Source organism: Temnothorax americanus, unplaced genomic scaffold (assembly GCF_048541705.1).
Source record: "Temnothorax americanus isolate GAGA-0224 unplaced genomic scaffold, ASM4854170v1 Scaffold88, whole genome shotgun sequence".
Lineage (NCBI taxonomy): Eukaryota > Metazoa > Arthropoda > Insecta > Hymenoptera > Formicidae > Temnothorax > Temnothorax americanus.
The window spans coordinates 193,384-206,388 of NW_027509811.1; the positions used below are offsets into that span (position 1 = coordinate 193,384).

General features: G+C 38.3%; 1 protein-coding gene across 5 annotated transcripts in view; it reads right to left on the reverse strand.

Moving 5' to 3' along the window:
• The window catches only part of Nlg3 (Neuroligin 3), a 175,758-nt gene that overhangs the window by 16,649 nt on the left and 146,104 nt on the right, over positions 1–13,005 (reverse strand). For all 5 annotated transcript variants that reach the window (XM_077424656.1, XM_077424653.1, XM_077424657.1 and 2 more), the window contains 2 exons: positions 8,787–8,945; positions 1,677–1,874 (listed from right to left, as the gene is read on the reverse strand). In XM_077424656.1, coding sequence (XP_077280782.1) covers positions 1,677–1,874; positions 8,787–8,945 — 357 coding nt within the window. The remainder of the gene's footprint in view (positions 1–1,676; positions 1,875–8,786; positions 8,946–13,005) is intronic.

The window sequence follows — 13,005 nt, forward strand, 5'->3', positions numbered from 1 at the left end:
CGTTACTTGGATTTAATGGCAGGTCTCCCATAATACCCGAGGATTAATTAATTCCTTCGAGGGAACAAAATCCCCCCGCAAGAGCCAAGAGTTCGATGAATTAAAGGTGCGAGATCAAAAGAAACGAAGAATTGTGAGAGATCCGAATATTAGAATTTAAAAGATAGAAAAAAATCTCTAATCCGAGAAAATCGAAAAATCAGAAGAGAGCTAAGATGCAGGATTGAATCAATCGAGAAATTGAAAAATCATGAGATGAGTATTTGAGGAAGCCCAAGGTCCAAATATTCCAGCGTATAAATTATTCAAGATGCAGAATCAAAGAAAGATGAGAAACTAACAAGAAAATTCGGGAATTGTTAAAGTCGGGATATAAAAGCAAAAATTATAAAAGAAATGTAAAATTCTTAAAAACATTTAAAAATCCGTAGTTTAACTGAGAATTTAAACTTTATTGTTTTTTATTATTTATCGCCATATCGCGGTCAGTTTTTGCGCGAGAAGTGCATCAGCTCGTAAAGAAGAGATACGATATAATAACTTTTTGGTCCGGGTTTTCCTGTTATTCTTCGTCGTATTCTTCGATCACGTGGTAGTACTGGTTTTATTAACTTGAGGAGACAAAAAAACAGAGTATCACAATCTGTTTCGTAACCGCAGAGCTTATCGCTGGAGGACCTTCTGGATGATAATTCACTACAGCTGCGAGTTGTCAATGGTGGTAGGGGCCAGCTGATTCCTCCATAATTTATAGCGTCTGGTAAACCACCCCATTATTCCTGGCTCCTCCGTATCATTGTCTCGTGCGGCTTCTCGCTCTTCGACCTCTACCCTCTACATCTCTCTCCTCTTACACTCTGCCGTTTCTATCTAACATTATCTGTTTCCATACGGCGCGACAAGAGAAACAGCTTTCTATAGATCAGTCTAAGACACTGTTACATGAACATTTATTCCGTACAAGTTCCTCAGACCAAGAGACTTTTGAAAATATATTTCTGTTTTTTTCAAGAAAACTATATATTTTGTTACATAATATATGTACAAAATGTAACTCATATACATATACAGATTAATTGTATATTTTTCTTTATCTGTAAGTTTATTGGCCATTTTAAAATCAATTTTTTTTACCAAAAATTTTTGTACTTTATCTTTTTAAACTATTTATTTGCACTGTTATGTATAGTTTCGTTAATGTAGATTGTTTTAATAATTATTATTTATGTGTTATAGAAAGAAGCGCCCTTGCGTACAAATTTAACCCGGGAACGGGGTCACTTGGGGTGACTTTTTTTACTCCAGTGTCGAAGAAATGAAGTTTACGTCAGTAATTTTCTTTATCCATCGAGAATAATCCATATTCAAAAGTTCCGAGACTGAATTCACTTAATAGAAAAACGGACATCACAGGTAGCAGAATAACGTCTAAGACGTCATTAAGACGTTATTATGGGATTTACATGGCAATACTGAAACAACATTGAGACAACATTTTTCAGACAACATTGAGTAAATCTATCATATGCACACTCGCCTCAAATACTAACAAGTTATAAAACAATCAAAAATATACAATATGCAATTATAATAACAATAATTTTTAATTAGGATGTAAAAGTCATTCTGGGAATCGTTCCCGGATTAAGAACATTGCAAATGGAAGCATGACTCACCGTCGGGAACCGCGTGGCTGGTCAACAGGAAGTTAACGCAGGCAGCGCCGGTGCCGTGTCCTACCAGCGTGACGTTTTTGGGATCGCCCCCGAAATAAGCGATGTTCTCTTGTACCCAGTGTAGCGCCGCGATCTGGTCCATCAGACCATAATTCGCCGGTGAGCGTAAGTGCGAGTCTGTGTTGGCGTTTAGAAAGCCTGCAATCAAAACAAGCCCCTGCTTATGGTAAATGCGACACCCAGTCCATTATCGACGGTTACGGGTAGTATAACATCACCGTGATCGCACCGGAATTACCGCCGATGGGCTTAACTCCAATCGTCGCATGTCGCGGACCATCGAACGACAGACGAGGTAAATCGTGGGATATATCAATGAAATTGAGATTAGTCATTAATCTAATTGTAAATGGGGAAAATGAGCAAATGAAGGAAATCTAGAGATATAATATTATAGTCATTAATTATTTCTATGCATATAGAGATATAATTATGTTTAATCTTTTAGTGACTCAAGGTACATATAAAGAATTAATTACAGCAATAAATAGTTGATAATTTAACGAACTATTGATTATGTAAAAAAAATCCTTTCGAATCTTGAAGATTTATATTAGTAAATTACTTTTATCCATATTCATTAGTGATTAATCCGTAATTATAATGTTTTTATATTTTTCTTTAAAATAGTTATTTATAGTTATTAAACTCTTCGATGATATTTTGAAGAAACTAACTACAATAGATTGTTTTCCTAATATATGTTTGAAAAAATCCCATTTTTATGTTTGAAATCACAACACGTTTTAAAAAATTCCAATACAATTCGGATTGGTGTGCTAAATTCAATTTACGTACATTCTGCTTGAAGTATTAACTGTTTTTTTGCATTTATATCTGAATTATTTGGTCTGTTAGAGGAACCTCGCGCCGTGCCCGCGCTGGCCCTCCCGCGCAAAAGGGCTAAATGGCTACGGGATGTAGAGATTAGCTCGTCTGGCGAGCAGCCGGGTATGATTTAGTGTTCAGACGGCGTATCACGTCCTACTTTGTGTATCGTTTCGCCGAGCGAGATATCGCTATCAATTGGCGGAGCCGAGGTGATATTTATGACGGCCGGATGGCGCCATTGGCAACAGTCTTACTCCGATTTGTCGGGTTCAGCATTGTCATGATACGCAAAACCGTTCCCGCGACTTTGTCCCCGTCGAAATACATTCGTCAATAGTGCCGACTTAATTTTTTCCCTTCCGTTTCCGCCAAATAAATCTGGATTCGTAAATCTGCCAGCTTGTCCAGATTTGTGCATATTTATATTCTCATATTTGTTCCATTGGGCTCCATAGTTTTATCCCCCACGGCTGAATACTGCATGGAAACCCGCCCCAATCGCGCACATTACGAAGAAATTTCGACACTACGCGGCTGGAATAGTAATAACGAGATGATTCCGAGCTAAGTGCATTTCATTACATTGTACGGTAATTGTGGCTATTTTCTTCCTTCTCCAGATCCAATTATAAGGAATGGAAACAAATTCGCGCACGCAATTCAGAGTTTTTGCTATTATCATAAAACGATATTGCCAATTGGTAAAAAAAAAATAAAAATTTTTTGGTGATATTATTCTTCAATTATTTAATTATCAATTTTATAATTAAACGAAACCGGGAATTAGCAGCACTGTCAGCTATCCCAATGCAGTCAATCTCTTTTAATATAGATGGAGGAAGGAAATTAGATTAGCGCTAATCGAATCAGGCTCGGCCCTTGGAGGATTCTCTCCCGCCTTTTCCTTCCTTTCATTCGGCCCGAATTAAATCGCGAGCAACGATTGTTGTTGCTGGCAAGTTCGGACGTGATATTTCACCTTTGCAATAAAGGCTGCGCGCCTGGCCGGGCATGTTTGCCCCGTCGCGCTCCTCGAAACGCCCGCGCGCCATTAAATTATCCATCATATTTACCCGCCGACATACTGAAGATTGTTCTTCGCGGAAGCTAAGAGAATTATTCCCATTATGAGCCGCCGTGTATATACTTGTCGGTGCGCATTAACTTTAGGGCACTCGGTGCCTTTAACAAGGGAGGCGTTACTGTCGTCAGGATCTAGGTCAACGATGTTGCGCCGACTGTTTCCCGCCGGCCTTGGCAAATCGATAATTTGGGAAGCTTTGCCAGAATGGAAAAACGCCCGATTTTCCCCTTTCTAAGTTTCCACGAGATTACGTAGGGTCCTTGTAAGATATTAGTTAAGATTAGTGTTTCCCCCGCAGATTGTTCAATAATTAGCCGTCTAATCGAATTGGGAATTGGGAATATTCATGTATTTCCCAGACGTATCTTTAACGACGTCTTTAAGACGTCTTATGTCCCTATTTTGAACATTGTGCTGTTTGGGTTCATTTTTTTCTATCTTTCCTCGGACTTCTCGCAGCTTAAAGTTTTATGGAAGACTGGGTTCGCTTGTTGTATCTATCTCTCTTAAGACTTTTATTCAATAGGACGTTAGCGATGCAATCTGATATCGATCGGATTGTTGGAAAGGGTGATTTTCGTACCTTCTTTGTACTTTCTTTCTCTCTCTCTTTGAATTTTTGCGACGTTGAATTCCTAGAGGATTAGAATCTTCCGAGATTTTTGTGTAATGGGATGTGTTTGCATCGCCTCGCACAATCTTTTCCCATCTTACCTACGAGACGGCGTTTCCTCGTCTTCTCGGCTTCTATAAGCCTTCGGGCCATGTCGTCTGATGGTCCGATCCAATAATGATTCTTCGCGCTCTACGTTGTGGGGGGAAAAAAAAGCGCCCAAAGCTTTTTCGCGCGCGCACACGTTCACACGCACCGCGGAGAGAGGTGCGAGAACATGAAAGCGGAATAGAAATAAAGCACCGGTCATGTCCCATTTGATATTCAACCTCCGGCGTATCTGTCGCGCTGCGCTTCCGCGTCTCCCATTCTTCTCGTTACAATAGAACTGCTGAACGCTATTCGTTGATTTAAATTTTCCGGTACACGCTGGTATACACCTTGCGGGTGCGGAAGGGAATAGGGATCGGTGTGTATCTCGCGCGCCGGTCGCCGCTACGCTTCACAAAGCGCCGCATCATTTTTCCGAAACGAAGAAAAATGGAAAAAACGGGGGTTCTTGCACGCGCGCGCGGGCGCGAGGAAAAAACTGCGGTCGTTGCGGAGTGAAATTTCCTGGGCGTCTCGTCGCCATTTTATCCCGCACTATACTTGCTAAGGCTCTTTTTTTTCGCTGCTCTTTCTTTGTTTTTCATTCCGCCATCGACAGAATCGAATTCCAGAATTTGGATTTACTATTTGCTGTCATCGTGTGTCACCTTTCGAATTTACTTAACGAGATATGACCCCCATTTTTGTACTGTAACACTCTTTTCACTAGTTCCTTCCTTACGTATAAATATCTTCTCAGCGCTTAACTCGGAAACGGGGTCACCTCATTTTATTTTGCATAAACTTAGGTACTTAGGGTGATTTTTATATCCCCAATTAAGAGGGGAACCTCAAGTAAAAATTTTTTTTTGCATTTTTTTATGGCTTGAAAAATTCATGTACCATCTGAAGAATATATTTCCAAAGTTTCAAAGCCTAAATCAAATCCTAAAGGTCCCTAAGAAATCATTAAAGTGATGCGTTCTAAATGGTATAAAAAGCAGGTACATGAGCGCACTCGCTCTCGGCGTTTACCTTTCGATTTCTCCGTGCAACAAAAGATGTTTTTCTAGAAGAGGAAGGATTACTTTACGGCCCTGCTGGCATCGCAGATTAAGCTTAGGTAAATATAAATCACTCTGAACCTTTTTGGTAGCGAAAACTTTAAACGCGTTTTTCTCAAAACGCTTTTTTTTCGCGCCGGGAAATATAACTCAAAAAGTTAATGGCCGATCAACTTGAAACTTTGTAAAGATATTTGTATATGTATCGTATACTTCATGAACCTAAAAATATATTAAAATTGTTATAATAAATATAGTTTTTAACGATTTGTTTAAAACAGAAAATTGAATAAATTTTTTTAAATGTCCCCAATTTTTTTTTTTTTTTTTTTTTTTGCTGAATTTAGGTTCATGAAGTACAAAATATCTTAGTTTAATGGAAAAAATTTAATTCGTTGATTTCAGATAATTACAAGGACCTGAGCGTTTCCCGGCGCAAACTCGAGGAGCCAACTTCAAGCATCTGTAGCGTGGCCATTTTGTTTTCTTTTTCCAACAAAAAAATTTTTTCTTGTACATTAAAACTTAAATATTACAATGTATTTTATTTGAATTCAATAATTACTTCCATTTTTTTGTAATAAAATCTTAAAGAAAGTGCTATTTACATGAGGTTCTCCCCTTAAAAGTTATTGTTATTAATTATATGGGGTGTTTCTGCACTCATTGCCAAAACTGACACAGCGGCTTTTAGATTTTAAGTTTTAAAAAGCTTGAAACAATTGATTAATTCATTCTAGAAAGTGTGTTGAAATCGACGGAGGAATTTTTGAACATTCTTTGTAAAGCTTTAAACAGAATAAAGAACTTCAATTTATGTTTTCTTACAAAAGCAACTTCAATACCCTATTATAACTCCGAAACCGTACGAATTCGGGCATATATTTATTAAACATTTTCGACTTATTTTTTTATGTGCTAAATCCGGTATGTCAGTTTCGGAACTGAATGCAGCACCCTGCATATTGCATATTTTTCATTGTTCTATAATTTATTAATATACTTGAGGACAGTGTATGTATATAAATTCACTCAATATTTTCTGAAAAAAAGTAAGGAGAAACCAAATAAATATTTTAAAACAAATAAAAAAATAGTGCAAATTAGAAATTTGCACTTGGCTTCCTCATAGAGGAAGTGATGTCTTAAGATCACGGTCTTACATACAGGTCTCTCAACTCTAATGTGTGTATGTGCCAAATTTACCGAAATTTCTATAACTCCAGAACTAATTAACCAAATCTTAACGAATTGTATATGAAATAGGGGTAGAATTTTCCGGGGAGTACTATAGAGTGTATAGTTTTTTGTTACCGATTTTCTGGAAACCGTTTTTCTTATTTTTCTAATTTTTGAGTAAAAAAATTAAAAAAATTGGTTTCCAGAAAATAGATAACGAAAAACTATACACTCTAAGGTTAAGATTTGGTTAATTAGTTCTGGAGTTATAGAAATTTCGGTAAATTTGGCACATACATACACACATACACACATGCACACATACATACACACATACCGACATTTTTTAAAATAGCGATTTTTCGACGTTTTAGAACATTCTGAACACATTGGCAAAAGCAACTAAAAAAATTTTTTTTTACGAAAACAAAGCTTCTTCTATGAGAAAGCAAAACAGAAGAAGCACTTATACTGTGACGTGAGTTTTATTTATTTGACACTGTGGTGTGAAAATCCAGAGGCGGAATTCTGTAACTCTTTAACGACAGTTTCGGTATCGTTGCGCAGCCTTTTTACTATATATAATACCTGCGCAATGATACCGAAACTATCGTTAAGGAGTTACAGAATCCCGTTACACAGGTGACCGTTCCCGGATTAATCTTAAAGTATTTTACAATAACAGTAGTGAACTAATAATAAAATCTTTATCTAAAATCTAAAAGATAATTTTAATAACAGTTCAAATCTAATCTAAAACGTCGATTCCTGAGATCTTTATTATAGATACTCTACTTAGCTTGAATTCTTAATTCCGTGGTTTTCAACTCTCTTTCTATTCGTTGAAATCGCTTAGGGCGAGAAGGTTTTAAAACACCCTGTATGCACAATGAGGGTGATGGACGAGAACAGCGGGGTTTGCTGTCGCACCGAAGAACAGGATGAGTGAGTGAGAGTGAGAGTAAGTGAGAGAGAGAGAGAGAGGAAAGAAGGGAGGGATCGAGAGAGAAAGAGGAAGGGCGGGAGGGAGGGAGGGTCGAAGTGAAGTCAAGAATTTAGTTTGGTGAAACGGAAGACCTGGCCGTAATGAGTTTCCTATTAGATTTGGTTGCCCGGGTTGCCAGGCAACAACCCGGGTCGTCGGAACTTGCAATCCCCGTGGCCGCGTTCGCCATCGTTTCTTCGTGCTCTTCTACTTTTTCTGCGGTTTCTTACCCTGTCGTCCGGCGAGCGTCGCACGTCAAACGTCACGGAGTAACAAGTTCTATCTAATGGCGTAATGCCGCGCACGGCAGTCTGCACCTCTCGGGCAGACGAGTATACGTGTTTGGAACTAATTGACCGGTTTCAAGGACCGGTTGCACCAACACCGACCTCGGTCGGGTCATGTCTGTCGCGACCGCAGCTTCCAGTACTGTATGTTTGCCTATGGATCGGAGCAGGAAAATTGAGTAAACACACTTAGCGTTAAGTGACGTCGTCGGTGTAACCGGCCCTAAATAGCTAATGAGCTACGGTCGACTAGCCCGTTTCAAACCTTAACTGCTGCGAGGTAGCGTTTCACACCATTAAGCGAGCAACTAACATATGTGATTTATCTGAGTTCTGAACTGTTCGCAAAAGTTATATCTGACTCAGCAATCGAGATTAATTATCGAGGTTTAACGCAGACGAGAGAAAAGGAACGTACATAGAAAGCTAAGAAATAAAAAATATATGTTGAAAATCTCAGAAATTGGCGATCTACCAGAAGTGAAGACATTAAGAATTAAAATCTGTATTTATGTACGGAAATTAAAGTAAACTTTTTTGAAGAATTAAGGAATTGGAAGTTTTATAAGACAAACCGGAAATGTAAAGAAATTGAAGGAAACTAGCGTCTAGACGCGAAGTTTAGCAACTAATAGATCCCGGAAGTTGGAATCAATTACTCAAAAATTCAAAGAACAGAAGAACTGTTTTAAGACTCCAAGGAGATGACGCGTCAACAACTTCGGGGTTGAATCCCCAACTCGAAATGTCTAGTCACATCCAAGGATAGACCAAGATACAGGAATCCTCGAGCACCTATATAGGATTGCCAGGTCCAAAAAACGGGAGATTTGGCTCTCCAAGAAAATCCAGGATTCCAGGGCTGAAGGGATCTAGATGTCACCGAATTGGGACCGATGGCATCTGTCATGACTTACCGAGAATGCCGAGTCTATAGTTGATAGTGACGACGACGACACCTCCGTAACTCGCCAGGACGCTGCCGTCATAAGGATTTCCGCTGCTCCATTCGTAGCTCTCGCCGTGCACGAACACAATCACAGGATACCTTCTGCCGCCGCCGTCCCTCGCGCCGGCTGTAATCAATAAAATTATTCTGGTGATCGATCGACAGTCTCGACACCTGATAGTTCACGTCGCGCGGCCTTAAAAGGTCATTTTTCAGTCTTTTAAGGTTCTACGGAAGTTTTGACAGCCGGGTAAAGAATTACCGTGTCCTGAGGAAATGCAAACTTTACCAAACCAGCAATCGAACGGTCATATCCTTTACAATCGTAAATTATTGCATATTTGCAATTTGCAAAAGATACTATACTGGTACTGGTCGCAAAACCAGAATATATTTAGAAAATTTAAATGCAGGAAAGAATTATGCGATTGCTTCGACGATGAAGAAACATCCTGTTATATGTATATGCGCACAATAAATCAATAAATGATTAATATAAATCGATCGAGCTAACACATAATACAAGTTAAATAATAAAATATACTATTTAATAATAATGAACAAAAATCAGATAGATTTGCAATTTAATCTTTAATGTTATGTAAGTAAAGATATACATATGTAAAATGTGCGTAATACGCGAAAGATTTCGATGCTCATTCGAGTTCTGTGCCCAATGGACAAGGTGTGTGCCTGTTGGGCGACGTGTCGCTTTTGATGTAATTAAAACAAGCGGCGGTGACGATGGCGGTGACTCGTACACATGAAAGGGGTGTGCGTCAATCTGATTTGCCATGGTAATGCCGGAAGGGTGAACACGCGAGGGTGATCGCTGCGCGGCCAGACCGAGCACCGGTCATAATTCAACAAATCACGCGTCATCATCCTCGCGATAGCGCAGACCCGCATCACGATCACTCTGTTGCCTTCTGCATCCTTTGGCCCCTCCTCCCCAACCCTTCGTGAAACGCAACGACCCTATGACAGGTCGCATCGATTAGTTTACAGCTCTCTCTCTCTTCCTCTATATCTCTCTCTGATCTATATATATATATACATATAATTACATTTAATATTTAATATGTTTTTTATAATATTTTTAATAAAATACAATAATTTTTATAATATTTTTAACAAAACGGCAATAATTTCTGTTTCCGGATTTGTTTTAATTATTAAGCAAAAATATATTTCAGATTTCGTCCTCTTTTTACTTTAGTGACAGGAAACCGTAATTAAAATTGTATATGTAATTTTAGAGTTGACCTTATACAGTTTTCTGCTTTGACGTTAAAAGCTGCAGTACAACAAATTATGAAATTAAAGCTCAGTTTAATTTTTTCTCTTTCAAGATTTATTTCCTAGAATTCTTCCAAAGTAAATTTAAGCCGGTAACGTAAACTCTTTCGGATATTGCGTAAGAAAGGAGATTTTGGGTGATATTCATTTCTACTCTTAGTAAGTTAATTTGCTAAAAAAGAGATCTCGTAAGGATAAACGCATCGCGGAAAATGGACAGCCGTCAATGCGATTAGAGGAGTAAACGACCGCTTGATTGCCCGGCCGTGCTAGTTAAGTGAACGTCCAGAACGATGACGATTCGGTGGCCAAATCAATTAATGAGCCGCAACTACGCCGGGCTAATTATTATTTTCATTATCGTCCTTGTAGCTTCCTCACGTGCCCTTCCTAATTGGCGACTCCGCCGATTGCTCGAAATACACGTCCCCAGATACATGTTATCCGCTAAAGCCCATTTTATACGAACTGGGAATTCGCAGGAGAATTCTGTCACTAATTGTCTACATGTAACGCCGGAAGTGCTGAAAGCAGTTACCTTCTTGCAAATTTTTTTTGGAACACCTTAAAACGCTCTACAATATCTTTTCATAAGCGAGAGAGTGGTTTTTCTTATAAAAAAATTAATGCAAAATAAAGGGTAAAGTTCATCTCAATATTCCTAAACGTTATCAACATAACTTTTATCATTAAAACAAAATTTATTGTTTATTTATTTTAATATTATACATATATATATATATATACATATATTAAATTATAAAAAATTGTAATTTATAAATCTTTGAGTGTCTCTATAAAAGTTTAGTAATATTCGAAGCTTCAGGGCTTGGAGAGCAAACACAAGAATAGAAAATTTACAATATTCGAGAATAAAAATTGAAATCCGAGATAAGAAGACTACAATAATATACGAAAGGGAGAACGCGGTTTAGCCTCAAAAGCCAATTTTCGATATCAAATTCCATACATTCAGAATTCGGGGTATTGAAGGATCTCGCGCAATCGCAGTTTTACGTTTTTCTCGTAAACAAAGAATAAGAATCTCATTTCCCCATTACGGGAGGGAAAATCGGGCTTTCAACTTTCAACTTATCCAACCTTGTGGCATGGCGGCGCGGCGTGGCGCGGCGATATATTATTTCGGCCGTGAATAAATTTACAAGCGCCCTGTCAATATTTGATGCGATCCACAAACAATTTGCCGGGGTGCCTCTAACGGACTTTACATATTCATAAATAGCGGTGCTCCGTAGTTTGATATCGTGAATGGTAAACGAGAACTACCTGCGTTCCCCGTGTCCCCGTTAGATCGCTTTATTTTGCAAATTCGATACTGCATCCGCTTTCTTAGCAACGCTTCCTTTAATCCTTTCGGCCTCCGTTGGCGAATGTCGCCAACACGGAGAAAACACTTTGTGCATTTATTACGCAGAAATCGAAACTTTTCTAATCCGGCTCGATTTTACGTCACCCATACGATTTAATTTTAACTCTCGTCGCCACAATGCTCGAAAATGTAAAAGTATTAAAAGAAAATTTATTAAATTATAAAATGTGGTTTCTGCAATTTTTACCCATAAAGCAGAATGAAATAAATATCGATATTTCGTTAAATTTGTATTTTTATTATTGCAATATTTGATATTTTAAATTGAATGGGTTTTAAAAATAATATTTTTATTAAATTTCAATAAATTATTTCTACGCGTCAATATAAATATGCGAATATTAAATGCTCGTTTACCATACAAAAATTCAAAGAGTTTTATCGCAGGAGCTAGAGCTTTCTCTCTTTTGTGTGTGTGTGTGTGTGTGTAGTCATGATATTTATATATTATCTTAAAAAAATCGTCTTTCTTTTAATCTCAATTTCAACTCTCGGACTATACTTTGTTTTCCCAGTTTCGAAACGTTACATATAGAAAGAAGAAACGAATGGACAGGAATGCAATAAACTGAAAGCTGCACAATGATGCGTGGCAAGGTCGGGTGCAACTGCAGTGCAGCGCACTTTATCGCGTCGTCCCGCGAGTAACGCGAGTTACAGTGACACAAGCAGGATTACGGTGTACAGATAAGGACGACGGTGCGGTTATCACGGCTGCATTCATTGCCTGTATTCACAGCGGAATCGCCGCGGTAAAAGCTTCGCATACAGACCACAGAAGCGACGTGCACGCTGGATACGCTCGTCTTATTAAGGTAGGCGTCTCGCTACGTGCTAGTCATGTGACTGTTTGTAGGTTTTCACGTTCAGAAATATATTTCAGGCAATTTTTGCTAAGAGAAAAATAATTTTATGAATTATGGTGTAAAATTTCATACGTGACAAAGTATGTTACTTTTTCCAAATTATGTGACTTTTCTCATTTGACTCTGTTTTGATCAGCTGATCATGCGAGTCGTCGAGAAAGGATACAAGTGAAAAAAATACTTTTCGATTGAATGTTGACAATTACTGAGAAAGGGTTTCAAAACGCATGACAGGGGTGTTAATCACTATCCAATTCGGCTAAGAAAGACGAGCCCCATAACCTGCAACTACAGTGATTAGCCAGGCGGCGTTGCCAAGTCTTCCCAACCTCACTTCGACTAAAAAATGTCTGCTCGATTACCGCATTTTCACTAAAATAAACTAAAAAATTAGCAGCAAAATCTCCGGTAAACTATATATTTTATGGTTGCATCGGATTCTTCGAAATCTATGTACAAAAAGCAATGTTTCTTCTCACTTCATCTAATCGAAAAATGCGAAAATATGTGATTGAAACCGTGATAGAGCCTTTTTTTCCGGCCGTCTGTATAATATGAAGTAATGCAAAAGTTGTGATTTTCGAGATCGATTTTCTAGAGTAAATAGTCGGTAAAGAGCCACAGAAAAAATC